Source organism: Marmota marmota, unplaced genomic scaffold (assembly GCF_001458135.2).
Source record: "Marmota marmota marmota unplaced genomic scaffold, marMar, whole genome shotgun sequence".
NCBI lineage: Eukaryota > Metazoa > Chordata > Mammalia > Rodentia > Sciuridae > Marmota > Marmota marmota.
In genome coordinates this window covers 57117051-57132377 of record NW_026000174.1, presented here as the reverse complement: position 1 = coordinate 57132377, position 15327 = coordinate 57117051, and the positions used below count along the sequence as shown (strand labels likewise).

The 15327-nt window shown below is 33.7% G+C and overlaps 2 protein-coding genes across 2 annotated transcripts in view; both read right to left on the bottom strand.

Moving 5' to 3' along the window:
* Positions 1-9098: 9098 nt before the first annotated feature.
* On the bottom strand, positions 9099-10046 carry LOC107158838 (olfactory receptor 4A16-like). The gene has a single exon (XM_015505329.1). The coding sequence runs from the start codon at positions 10044-10046 to the stop codon at positions 9099-9101; it is 948 nt and encodes a 315-aa protein (XP_015360815.1).
* A 14-nt stretch (positions 10047-10060) lies between these two features.
* The window catches only part of LOC107158827 (olfactory receptor 4A47-like), a 17251-nt gene continuing 11984 nt past the window's right edge, over positions 10061-15327 (bottom strand). The window contains exon 4 of the mRNA XM_015505319.1: positions 10061-10165. Within this exon, the coding sequence (XP_015360805.1) occupies positions 10061-10165 (105 nt within the window). The remainder of the gene's footprint in view (positions 10166-15327) is intronic.

The following is a 15327-nucleotide window of genomic DNA, read 5'->3' as shown; positions in this document are numbered from 1 at the left end:
ATCAATCATGGGCTTTCACCACCACAACAATGACTTCAGCTAACAATGAATCAATTCAGAACGTCATAGATTTGAAGCAGAATTATGAGGAAAATCTCAGTATGCACATCACAGTGAATGGAAAATGCATAGACATATTCCCTACTTTTCATATTTGTTTACATTCGATGAATCAATTCAGAAGTCAAAGATTTAAAGCAGAATCATGGGAGAGTAGAAAGAACTTTATACTCATAGTCTGAAAATATTTGTTGATTTTAGTTAAGTCATCATGGGAAAATTGTTTACTACCTTTATTCTTTATTGGAAATGCTGTGGTATTTTTACATGTATGAGTTTCTGAATGCTCATCATTGACAGCTTTGTCTGAAATAACATGGTCACATTTTTTCTGGTAGATCATTTTTATATTAATCAAGTTGACTTAGCCTACTTTAAAGATTTTTTTTTCTTGCCAACATGTATTTTCTTTTTTTTATTAGTTGCTCAAAACATTACAATGATCTTGACATATCATACATTTGATTCAAAAGGGGTATGAATTCTTATTTTTCCACGTGTACAGATTGCAGGATCACATTGGTTATACAGCCACGTTTATACATACTGCCATACTAGAGTCTGTTGTATTCTGCTGCCCCTACTATCCCCCCACCCCTCCCCTTCCCTCCCATCACTTCTCTCTACCCCATCTACTGTAACACATTTCTCTCTCTTTTTTTTCTTCCCCCTCACACCATCTTATATGTAATTTTGTATAACAATTAGGGTCTCCTTCCATCTTCTGTGCAATTCCCCTTCTCTCTCCCATTCCCTCCCACCTCTCGTCCCTGTTTAATGGTAATCTTATAGGTCATCATTTCAGGAAGTATTTTGTTCATATTAGTAGTTCTTGGCTATCTGAGTTCATGCTGAATTAAAGACTTTCATTCTTACTTGAGGAAAAGAAATACTGTATTAGACCTTTCAGACCTAATCCTGGGCTAGTCTTATGTATAATATGTGCAATTTCTTGTTGGCAAGATTATTTTTAATATGCTCCTTTTCAGTGGTCATTTGTGAAAGTCAAGTGAATATTCTATCTTTTCTGTTTCGGGGCAAGCAAAGCTACACTTAAGCATCTGAGGAAGAGTAAAATTGTGGGCATCAAGAATAAGAGATAACTGAGTACAAGCAGATAGACCAACAAAGAGCATAAGCTGAATGAAAGGAATATGCTTCAAAATTTGTAAGAAGTTTGTTGGGGGACAGTGAACCTAATGAATTCAGAATAGAGATGCCTTACATCTCCTGGGCTATCAATAAGGAGGTGGCCCTAAAGGTATCATTAATATCAGCACTTGTTTCTGGAAATCTTCATACTTACAAGCCAAAGAAAAATGAAAAATCAGGTTCTGAACTCAGGTGTCAACAAAAAAGACCAATTGCCTATAGAAAAAGTTCCACCTTGTGTCTTCTGATGCTCCATATGTATAAAACTAAGTATCTTCATTCACAGTTATGATTCTATATCTATATTTATAATGGAAAGTAAAGACCATTCACAGGAGCTTCTGAGCATTCAGAGATGACTTCTGGTAGAAAGTTCTCTCCTGTTGACCTGACAAATCCTTACAAAACTTTTTTATCTATAGTATTGTAACTGTTCCATAAATATTTCAGTATTAAAAAATATTCTTAAGGTCATTATTAAGATCGACTGTTAAAATCATTGATTTTTCTTAATGTCACAAAATTCTATACTTTGTAATGATAAAACTTGTTATAAACAATAGCTTTTTCCAAAGACTGAACAATAATAGAAATGATATAGCTAATACTTCAGGTCCTAATAAAAATCAAATCAGCTCATTAGATATCATTGAAACAAAATGGTTTTTAAAGAAATACCACATTTTTTTCCTAGTCGATTTCTTCATAGAAAATTAAATTGCTGTTTATAAAACCCGCATGCAGTTGAATGGACTTTTAGAACCAATAGAGGAAAGTAATAACCAAGGGGTAGGACTTCCTGTCTCTTACATACAAAGTGTTTGCCAGTTTTGTTTTGCTTTGCCTAGTTATTTTGCATGGCTGGGCTGGGCTATCTGCACTAGTGTGGATATTTAGATATCAGATTCTAAATTCTGGTTTGGAATTTGAGCCTCAGAATTTGTTTTCCCATGGTGAACTTTGGATAAATTACTCAACATTGTCTGCAGAATGAAAATTGTAAGAGCATCTAACATGTAGCAAAATTTTAAGGATCAAATAATGCAGGTAAGAGCTCAGCAAAATGTCTGGTAAATAGAGAACACAGTAAGTTTAAGATATTATTTAGTATTATTTGTTTCCCCAATATAGCTTTTAATTAAAGCCACATCTTTTTAAAGTTGTATGAATTTTCCCCAAATCCCTCTCTCCTAAGCAACCCAGTGGAGATAGTTACTTTCCTGGAGAATGAATTGATTGATTACATACATTGTATACAGGTAGGGAAAGTGTCTCTCCTTTACCAATCACATCACTGTAGGAAAATCCATTGTTTTCTTTCTCCATACACATAACTATCTTTGAAATTCATCATTGAAACTAAATTTAAATTCAGGAATCTTTTTAATGAGAGGGTTAATGGGGTGCATAATGTCATATGCCCAGCTGCATTCACTACATTTTTAGGACTCTAGACATGAGAAAATGTCCATATAATTGACACATAGGAAGAAAGGCATTTTATTTAAGATTCCATAAATCTTGCACAACATTCATAACTTCTATTCCCACTGCAACATCCTTTGAAAGAGTAACTGTGGGTTCATAAATTAAATTCTCTGAACACAAGGTTTCACGTTTTACAATGAAAGGTTATTAATTTATACTTCAAAATGTAAGTTTTGATATTCAATTCATATGATATTATGGAGTTTACGTATCTAGATGTTAGTTAGGGGCATATACCTAAAAGGAATAGCAAATAAAGAACAGAAAAAGCATTTATATGCTGATGTTCATACCAACATTTTTTACAGTAGCCTAAAGGTGGAAACCACTCAGATGTCCATCAACTAATAAATGGATAAACAAATCATGGCATATACCTACAATGGAATAATATTTTATGCCATATTGAAGGTGACAATTTATAAAAACAAGTAATTTATTATATTCTCTAAATTATATAAAATGTATATTATATGTTTTATATTACAAAATATAAAGATAATAAATTTGTGTCATGCGATACTATTATATTGTACCATATGTTTTCTTTATTTTTGTATGTGTTTAAAATATCTCTAATGCAAAACATGGATCAAACTATTGAGATTGTACTTATTCTAGCAACATTTCATGAAATGAAAAATAATGCATCTGCTCTTTTCTTGGTTTTGGCATAAAACTTTTAAGTAAATTATAAAATATGCTTCTTAAGAAAGTTATGCAACTCATTCAAATAAGCCTGTGTTGCTCTATTGATAATATTAGTGATGAGCTTTCATAATTATGTTACCTCTTTGATCACTGGCTCCAAATACACGCTTCTGCAGCTTTTACCTTTGGTCCTAAAAGATGATGGCTGAGTCTGATGACGGTAAGTCAGGACTGCTACCATACCAATACAGAGGTGACTGCTATAAATGCTTTGTCACACAGAAACATAACTCCTGTAGTCTGCGTGTACTCTCAAAAGCATTTTACAGTTTAAATTATATATTCATCCAGACTTGACTTCAAGAATAATCAGTCAATATGCTTAATGGATCATCAAATTTGAGAGATGCAATTGAGAATATAAATAAAAAATTTAATTGCTATGTTTGCTGACCAAATTGAACAAACCTATTTTTTTTAGTCAATAGTGCACAATACTAGAGAATCTAAAACAGAATTTTTTTGCATATTTTGAAAGCATCCACACAACAGTGTCAATATGGCTCATGTTTGCAATTATAGTGGCCTTTATTTTCCATCTTGACAGTAACATTAATACCCAAAGAGATTTTTTTTCTCCCAGGTAAGGAAAGATTTGACTAGGCACTTAATAAACAATGAATACCAAAATACTTCCCTGAGATGTTCAAATGGTCCCCAAGGTCACTTGTTCCAAATTAAATTCACCGAGGAAGTGTGCCCCAGAGAATGGATACTTTTCACATGATTCTTCTAATATATTGTATATTTTCAGAGGCCTCTCCTGGATGTTAACTTTAGGAAAGTTAATAGAAAAATAGTAATCTAAGAGCAAAGAGCAAGTTTCTCTTTGACATGTCATTCTCAAATAGACATTGCTTCTGAGGAAAATGAGAATGAGCAGAATTGAAAAGCACTCTTGGGAGACTTGAAGGCAAAGGAAAAGAAGGAAATGAGAAAATGGGGGTTCTGAGGAAAGAAAGAAGAACAATAAAGTATAAAGATATTCTCATTCTTATTTCCCTATTTAAAATTTTTACTACATAAAAAATGAATAAATAAGAGAGGACACTTGTGAACTAGATGTTGTCTGGGACACCCAGAGCTCTCAACTCTTTTTTTTTTCTTCTTAAGTTATTATTATTTTTTATTTATATATGACAGCAGAATGTATCACAATTCTTATTACATATATAGAGCACAATTTTTCATATCTCTGGTTGTATACATAGTATATTCACACCAATTTTTGTCTTCATACATATACTTTGGATAATAATGATCATCACATTCCACCATCATTAATTACCCCCATGCCCCCTCCCTTCCTCTCCAACCCCTCTGCCCTATCTAGAGTTTGTCTATTCCTTCCATGCTCTATCCATAGAGAAGTCATGCTTAAGGACCTCAAACTGAAGCCAAGACAAAAATGACTGTAACTCCAACAAAGCAGTAGTAATAAGAAACCAGAAAATGAAAATAAAACAATTCAACTCATGACCTCTTCCAAAGAACTAAAAAGCAAAGAAAACTTTTACAAAAAATTGTAAATTGTCCCATTTGTTGATTTTTGTTATCAACTTTTGTGCTATGGGTGTNTTGTCGCTGATATACAGAAATGCCTTTGATTTATGCGTGTTGATTTTATATCCTGCCACTTTGCTGAATTCATTTATTAGTTCTAGTAGTGCGTTCTCCAAAGCAATTGTTTCTTGTAGAGATTCAGGTGCATATGATTTATTGGTGTGTGTGGGAAAATAATACCTGTAATAAAACTGGAGTATACAAAAGGAGAGATTCATATGAATGTAGACACATTGAAGGCCAATATTATAGGAATTTTGCAGTATAAATGGCCTCAGAGATATTTAGCTCACAGTAATTAGGCTGAACTTAATTCAACCAGTAACTAGATGCAGGCAAAGATCAGCCATGATGTAGCATGCTTGTCAAATATGTATAACTTTAACCTCATAAGAAAGAAAGTATCAAATTTGAAACACATTCCACACAAAAAAATGGGTGACACTTCTCAAATTTTTAGGCAAACTAAATCACTACTAAATGGCAATTCTAAAGTAAAATAAACTGTGCAAACATAGTGACTAAATTCAAGCATCACCCTAGATTTAACCCTGAATATTCCCATCACTGCTCCCTTTGAGGATCACCCTTGGATGACTATAATGAGCAATGTTCTGCCTGAGGTCAGCCCTATGTATGCATATCCATATAATCCATGTTTTCACCTTTAAAAGAAAATGTGTTAACTCTCAGATTATTCCTCACAAGCATGCAGGTGGGAATGAGAAATGTGATGAAGCAAAGGAACCAACTGAGATGGGAATTTGAGCTTTGCAGTATGAATCCCTGTTTTCCTATACTAGCCATTATAATGATGTAATAAAGAGATGTGTGACAAAAATACTGGAAAGAAGAATCAGTATTTAAGATGGTATCATTTTGGGGGGATCAGAGAGTACCAGGGATTGGACTCAGGGGCACTTGGCCACTGAGCCACATCCTCAGCCCTATTTTGTATTTTATTTAGAGACAGGGTCTCACTGAGTTGCTTAGCACCTTGCTTTTTCTGAGGCTGGATTTGAACACGTTCACCACCTGATTCAGCCTCCTAAGTTTCTGGGATTATAGGCTTGTGACACCATGCTGGGCTAAAATGGTATTATTTTTTAATCTAGCAAATTCAAAAGAGTCAACTGGAAAGCTGTTCTATTTTGTAAGGGAGGTGAGTAAAGTGACTGAATTCGAGGTTAAATTTTCTTGAATACAAGTCACAGTAATGTAGAACGTAAAATGTGGAAAGGATATCTAAAGTTAAAGCAACCCAAATTACAAAGAATAAAGTCAATCAAAAAAGTGAAAGATTTATATGATGAAAACAAACAAAAATAATTACTCAAAGCCCTATGTAAATAGACAGAGAGACAGTTCATGTTTCCAAATAGAATGATTCAATGTGATTAAGATGTCAATTCTTTTCCAAATTAATTACACATTAAAGACGTTATAGCCAAAAATCCTGGAAGATTTATGCCACCTTATGAAATTCTAATAATAATGTTAGAATACATTGTTTTATTAAGAGTATTGAGTGATGGGAGTTTAATCAAATTCTGTCTATATGAACTAAAATAAAAGGATATTGGCATAGTAGCAATCAAATCTGAAGAAGGTAGTATAGAAATGCATAAATATTAAACATTAGATACAATGAACACAGGAGGATTTTTTTAGAAATGTGTTATAAATGTTTTTAGGACAAAAGAAAATTGATAATGACAGTATTAATGGTAAGAAAATAAACAACCTGATTTTAAGATGGGTGAAGAATCTGAATAATCATTACTCAAGACCAGCAGATTTATGGGAAAAAGAGTCAAAATCATTAATCACCACAGAAATGAAAATTGAAACCATAAGGAGAGACGACCTCACAGTTATAGACTATTATCAAAACTATGCAAGGCAGGTATTGCTGGGGATGTAAGTAAAGGGAATGCTTGCACTACACACTGTCTGTAAGACTTTATATTGTAAGGAAAAATAAACAGCATGGAGTTTCCTCAAAAATTAAAAATTAAATCATCACAGATCCAGCAATACCACTCCTGGGTCTGTACCTACAGTGCATGAAATCAGTATCTCTAAGAGACATCTGCACATCTATTTTCACTGCAGCATTATTGACAATAGAAAAAATATGCAATCAAGCCAAGTGTCCATCAGTGGATAGATATGTGGATAAAGAAAAGGTGGTAAATGCACAAGGGAATAGTAGTCAGTCATAAAACACGGACATTCTTTCATACGGGGTCACATAGATGAGCCTGCAGGACATTATATTAAGTTAAATAAGTCAGGTGTACAAATACAAACACTGTGAATTTGTATTTATATGTAGAATCTAAAAGGCTGAACTCAGAAATAGCAGAATAGTGGTTACCAGAGCCTAGACTAAGGGAGATGGGGAGATGCTGGTCAAGGGATAGATATTTTCAATCACACAAGAGAAATATAAACTCAAGAGACCTATTATACAACATGGTGACCATAGTTAATAATAAAAAAAAATCTGTTACTGAAAACAGCTGAAAGAGTAGACTGTAAGCGTTCTCACCACAAAAATGCTAGTTATATGAGAAAATGCATATGTAAATTAGCTTAAATTCTGAAGAGCCATTCCACAAAGTGTACATAGTTCAAAACAATAATACTTTATATCATAAATATATACAATTTTTATTTTTCAATTTGAAACTGAATAAAATATATTAAAATAAAAACAAAAATAAGATTAAAAAGTTCCCGTTCATCAAATTAAATAATACTATAAAAATATAATACAAAAAGGAGAATTTACAATATAGATAATCAATACAGAATTTGTACACAGGATTCCTAAAGGGCTTCATCAATTTAAAAATAATGTAAAAACAGTGTGGAAATTTAACAAAAAACATAGATACATATTTCATGAAAGATTATTAAAAAATGGATGTTTTCCAAATGTGAATATGTTCAGCTTCAGTAACAATATGGATTACAAACTAAAATCACAATGAGCTCAAAGTCTTGAACCCAACAATTCACATGGTCAGGCACTATTGGTGAGGACGGTCATACACTGAGGTAGGAGTTCAACTTAAAATGCAACATTTGGAAAAAAACACAATTACCTGTGAAACTCAATGCATGAACAGCCTTTTGAACATGAAAGAATTTCTTTCAATTAGAAAACTCTTACACAGCATACATGATGATCCAAATTGCAATGAAAGCAATTCTATCTTCTTTGTGATGTTCCAAAATAATTGCAAACTGAGGAAAACTGGGATTTTGCACAAAATTGTAAACAAAATTTTACTTGTACTATAAAATATTAATTTAAGCTTATAAATTTTTAAGTTGAATACAAGTTTTAAGGGACAGGGACTTATGCAAAGCATTGTTTCTTTAATAATATCTTTAGCATTATGAGGACAAAATAAGAAGCTTTACCTATTCTTTGAGGAGTGGTAAAACTGCACATGATCATTAGGTCAGAGAATGACAAAAATGTTTACAACCTGAGTTAGATGTTTTTATAAAACAAAGTACCTGACTTGTAATCAAGAATTCAAATCTGTTTTCATCACTGACATCACCACTGACAAAATCATTCTCTGCTAATATCTTAAACAAAAAAAGATTTCCATCCAAATATCATAAACTAAAATTTCATAGAAATTGACCACAAAACAAAATTAATCTTTAAACAAAACATATATGCAGCTACAGAAATGTGCCATATTGATAGAATAATGAGTATTAAAATTTAAGAATTATTCTTTTGGCTCCAGAAATTTATCTACCAGCTGAATTGCTTTCTGATTAATTAGGATAATATCAAATTTTCAAAAGTAGTTTCTTTTCTTTTTTAAAAAATATTTTAATATAAATTGAAAAAATGAAGTTTTAAGGTGAGCTTCCATATTATTTTTACTTATAGTAGAACAAACACCCATACCTTTTATTTATCATTCCTAATTCTCTTCAAAGTTGATCCTATACTCAAAAGATAATTTATTCTACACTTTGATAATTATAAATAAAAAGAAGCATTCCTGGAGAATACCTTGAGTTGACCACATCAACTTTTGTTAGAATTCACCACCTATGTCTTGTTTCAGAATGAGTATATAAAGGATTCAGTGTGGGGGATCCATTCTTATTTTACCTGTGGTTAACCTCTTACACCAGAGTTTTTTCATAGCATTTTTCATCTCTGCATTTCTCAAGGTGTATATTAGAGGATTCAACATGGGAGTGATAACTGTAAACACCACACTTATGGGTTTATCAATAGGAAAGGTGGAAACAGGTCTAACATAAATGAAAATACAGGGAACAAAAAAGAGGATGACCACTGTGATGTGGGAGATGCAGGTGGACAGGGCTTTGCGCCTCCCTTCCAGGCTGTAGGTTTTAAGGGAGTTTAGGATGAACCCATAGGAGATCAGGAGAAGGATAAAAATGACCATACAGATTGCTCCACCATTGGCAACCACGGTGAGACCTATAAAGTAGGTGTCAGTGCATGCAAGTTCCAATAATGGGTACATGTCACAGATGAAGTGGTCAATGACATTGGGACCACAGAAGGGGAGACAGGAAACAAAGACAAGCTGAACCACAGAGTGTACAAAACCTCCCACCCAGGCCACCACCAACAGGAGGATGCAAACCCTTCGATTCATGATGCTCAAGTAGTGCAGTGGCTTACAGATGGCCACATAGCAATCATAGGCCATCACCACCAGAAGGAAGACCTCAGCCCCCCCAAATAGGTGTTCTATGAAGAGCTGGCCCATGCATGCTGGGAAGGAAATTGTCTTTTTATCATAGAGTAAGTCTATAATCATCTTGGGTGAGACAGCAGTGGAGTAGACAGCATCCATGAGTGACAGATAGGCAAGGAAGATATACATTGGGGAGTCCAAAGAGGGGCTGGCAATGACAGTCACCACAATGAGCAGGTTGCCCACCATTGTCACAATGTAGATGAGTAGAAACATGGCAAATAATGCATTTTGTCCATCAGGATCCTGGGTGAGGCCCAGGAGGACAAATTCTGTGACGTTATTACTCTGTCCCATTTACTCTTCTACTCTTAGGCTTGCTTCAGAGATGAGAGTTCAGGAGAATAGACACTGAGATGAAATCGTGAACAGGTTGACAAATCCACCATGTCATGGATCACATCTTCATCTACCTTCTATAGTGGTGAAAATACAATAAACATTTAGTAAGCACCTGTTGAGGTTCTCTTCCAAGGAACCCAGTAGACTTTCTGTAGACAATTCTATTCCTCCTAATAATTTTTCTTGGGGCCTAAAGTTTAGTGGTTCTTTCTCTAAACCTTTGCTGATATTCCATAGAGGAGAGTAGTCAAAAGCCCAACAGTCATTCACATATTTAAAAATGCATATTGAAAATATGTTCCTTCTTCACACAGAGGTCAACAATCATGAATACAGAAAGGTTTCTTGCTTTCAAATACCTATTCACTATAGCAACAATAAATTCTAAAAATATGAAGTGATGTAAAGTCAGTCCTTTGAGTTGGTAGTATCTGAGGGGAGTCACTTTACAATATTATCATAGCAATATTTACATAGCACCAGAATTAACACTTCTTCTGAAATATCTGACTCAATACAATTAAATTTGTGGTTAATTAGATGATCAGTCTTTCATGTCTCAAAGGACGTTTAGTCTTTGGAAATCTCTCATTAAGTTTCAAAATACTGGACTTTAAAGTGTATCAAATAGCTACATGAGTAATTAACTCATTGCTTATTATGGCATTTATTTCATCTACTCTGTCATCCATTTCCGAAAGCTATAATTCTGCCAATTTCATCTTTGCATATATCAAAATTCTTAATGCATACCCATTCATCATCCTGAATTTCAGCATTTTTTAAAACTAAACTGATCAAATGACTATTATCAATTACTACATGAGGTGCTAGTATTGTATTTTCAGAAATCTTAGAGTAACATAGGCAGTAAAGGAAGAAGAAATAGTAACTGAAAATAGAGGAAGTGAATAGTGGGACAAGGTCGTATATGCAAAGATTTTTAGGGACTGATAATGCTCAAAAATAGAATTTTAGTATACACACGCTGAGAAGCAGCACACTCAAGTGGAAAGTACATACTTAATGGGAGAGGGCATGAGTTTCAGTTATGTTCTAAATGCAATTATAAATATGTCTCAACTTACACATTGTAAAATATAGAAATTGACCTAGATGATCCCAGAATCCTTTCCAGTCCAACTACTTCCAACATTATTGGTACAGCACAAATTTGTTATTTTCTGCTGACATTTGTTTTTTGTATTTTATAATTAAATAGCAATTTCCAAGCTTATGACTGTTGCTTGAAAGATGTCAGCCAAATGGTCATGATCATTGTACTGTCATGTGTAATTAATAAAAAAAAGAAAGAAAGATGCCAGCCAGTAGTTATGGGGTATGATAACTATAGTGACCAAATAATAACTCTGAGTTTCTCACTGTGTACAAGATAGGACCCAAGACTTGCTTGGTGAGAAAACAAAGCACCATGAAGAATACCACTAACTTTGGAGATGCATTGGTTGCACTATAATTCCTGTTTTATTCACTTATGTCCATGTGACCATGGGCAGATGTATAAACCTCCCTGTGTCTCCACCGCATCAGTTTTATCATGGGGATTCCCTTAGCAACTACCTCTTTATTATATGTTGAGTCCTTAGAGTGCTGTTGGACATGTGGTTAAAATCTAAATAAAGACACCATTATTAACTTTTTGAATGTTTCACTGTGAATATTGGATCAGAATAAATCATCAGGATCTCAGTCAACTTAATAGGTACAATCTAGGATATAAAGAACTATATTTCTATGATCCATGAACACCTTTTTGGACATGAGGTAAATAATATATGTTAAGAAATATCATATATATTTGTGTGTGTATACATATATATGTATATATATGTGAAAGTGATATTTACTTATGAATAAACATATTTAAACTAGAAGCAAATAAGAGAATTCTGTTCACATGGACTTGGTACTGGAAAAGGACATGTGCAGAAAGAGTTTTCTTTAGAAGCCAGCTCTGATGAGCATCCTACACATCTTGGTCACATTACTGCTTTCACCTGATCCAGGAGCTGTCATTCATGTGCCTATCTACTAAGTACTGCAGCTAAAAAGGCAAAGGCTGGGACTTAATCTCATAAAATATCTGATACTAGAAATTTCTTACTATTAGAGGCAAATCTCTCATAAGGCAGACCTGTTGAAAACTTAAGGTTACAGTGCAGTCCATGACCAAATCTCTTGTTTTCACATCTTACTTTCTGTGATGTTAATCTCCTTAATCATCAATGCTGGATTTCACTAGAATAAATATTCTACTGGAAATTATTTGCATAGGGTACATAAAATATGCTTTGTAGTTTAAGTCTCAAAGATTTGATACTATTAAAGCTAAAAGATAGCATTATTAGGTTTCCAACTTAATACTAAGTTAATATTTTTCTAGAAAAAATGTGACATAAGTCCTTACAAACACATTTTTTTAAAAAACAAAACAAAACATAATAGGAAAATAATATATCTAATTCATTGAAACAGTTTTACAATTTTTTTAATCTCTCTAGGTTACAGTAGATTAGGTATTTATCTGAGAATGGGTTTCTCTACGTATATATCTATGTATATGTACCAACAGGTTTGCCAAGAAAAATTTAAGATTCACAAATAAAAGATGATATAATCTTCTAGAACATAATTGAAACTTGTTCCTTTACATTATAACATACTTGTAATTTTAAATTTTAAATTCAAATGTATCTAAAAGCAATTATACTTCTGTTAACATATTATGCAGAATAAAATATTCCATAAACAAAGGTAATAAATCCATTGGTTTATTTATTAGACAATTAACAGGCATTATTATTTGGCAAAAGGAAAAATAATAGACCTAGAAAAAGCAATTCTAAAAAATATATACTTTGTATGTTCTAATTAATTTCTGTGTTTGGCTAGCTGCATTCATTCAAATCAGATACCTTAAATGAGAATATATAATATTTAAGACATTAGTTGTATTTTAGTATATCACAGGAACTTTCATTGTCAGTTGTTTTATGAACTCACCTTTTGGGACTTGTCCTTGGTCCAGAAAAATGAATGCTGTTTTCACTGAGAGTGATTGTAGATATCAAGTAACTATGTGTGATCATGGAACCTATACTAACATATGACTGATGAGTGAATCTAGAAATATTTACAAGTGGTTATAGATTTCCAAGTGGTTATATCTCTACATTGACTTCTCATTATCTCAGACTTAGAGAGAAGTATAAAAATGTCCAAAGTATTTGCCTAAGGTATTAGGACATTCAAAAGTCACTTACTAGAGAGGTCAGGGATGGGCAATAGGGAAGGGGACATTATCTAAGTATGTTATATTTATGTACAAATGTCATAAATTAACTCAATATTCCATATAGTTAATGTGAGCCAATAAATAATAAATGCATGGGTCTCTTCAAAAACATTTACTGAATAAAGGGAATTGAGTTTTCTTACTTGCTGGTAAAATTTCTCTGTGGAAAAACAAACTTCTATGTTTGCACAAAAATTGAGTTGGTTAGTGTAAATTAACTTGGCCTAGCCCATTTCTTAATAGAACAAATAAGTGAATGAAACATTTAACAATACTAAAATTAGTTATGTGATTTTTCTCTTCTCAGTCAATTATGGTGAAGCAAAGAAAATGGACTTGACTTTGAGGATTCAGGATCATTCATGTGCCTATGTACTAAGTACTGCAGCTAACAAGGCAAAGGCTGGGACTCAATCTCATGAAATAGCTGATAATGGAGATTTCTTACAGTTAGAAGCAAATCTCTTCAATCTTGCAGTCACTCAAACAGCAGCTGTCAAAGTCCCCTTTCTTTCTAATTAAAAACATGTCTCTGTATTTCTATAATCTTATCCAAAGAGAAAGAGTTTGCCCACCAACTTCTGAGGGCAGCAATGAAGAGTACAAAAACAATTTGTCACCTGAAGACCCAGACAGCAGCTGAAGACATACTTGGGTAGAACCTGAGTTTCAGAAATCAATCTTTCCACTTAGGTTTGCAAACACAGTCTACGAATGTTTACATAGTTGCTGCTTTACATAGATTAGTTCATTAGCATATTTGGAACAAATTCAAAAGAGGTAATCTCTCCTGAACAGATTTCTTCCCTTGAACAATCCCTAGAGGAAGAAGACTTGGGTCTTGCCATGAAAGAGTAGCTGACTGACAGTGCTGTGAAAAACACCTCATGCAAAAAGAAAAATTCCAGAGTGTGATGATTAATGAACTATGATTTCCAGATTATGAAACAATTAGGGAAATCAAGTAACACTTAATCAGGCTTAAGGAGGAAACAGCCCCAGTTCCCTCACCCAGTCACACCTCAGCAAAGGAAAGCCTCACTGTGCCCAAGAAGCACTGAGGCTTAGAGGCAGGGAGCTTGGAACTGGAGAGTCTATTGAGGTCAATAAGTTCTAATTTTTGAAAATAAAGGCCATCATTTCTCTGCACTTTAGATTGGAATGAAGGCTTTTGATTAATTCTAAATCTGTGGACCTGCGATACAGAGAGTTTTGACTGCTCTGCATTCACCTGATGACTTCCACCTTGAAGTTTCTGATGAGGTAGCAAGGCAAAAAAGTTAAATCTTTCTTCCTTCTTCTTAGGATTTATTAACATATCATATCCCTGAGGTAATTGCTGTCTCATTGATGGTTCATCTTATTTATCTAAAAGAACCAACCGCACATCAGTACCCATATTTTTCAAAAATGTTACTTGTTCTATTGGACCCCAAGACGCTACTATTTCTTATGCCATTCTGCACAAATAATGGAAATCCACATCAACTGTAAGGTTTGCTGTTCCAGGGACAGTTAAGACATCACGAAGCTTGTGGCCACAAAATCCTCTGAAGGTGAGTCTTCATTCCATCATGACCATAATCAGCAGTCAGTATAGCACCTCCAGTTAATGCAATGTATTGAAAAACTTCCTGAATAATAACCCTAGCATCAGGACATACTTCAACACAATCCCTTGTTTCATCATGACAGCTTCTGCAGGGGTGGTACAAGGAGCTAAAACAAAACTCAATTTATCGGAAACCTGTGGATCTGTATCAATGAATACTTCTCTCCATCCTTGTAGTGTTTTCTGAAATTTATGGACAGGAAGAACATCAAAAAATTCATGCGCCAGAGAAAAGCTGTATCCTTTCGAACATCTTGTAGGTCTTGGCCCCAGGAAATTGGAATCCCAGACTTAGAAAAACCCTTCAT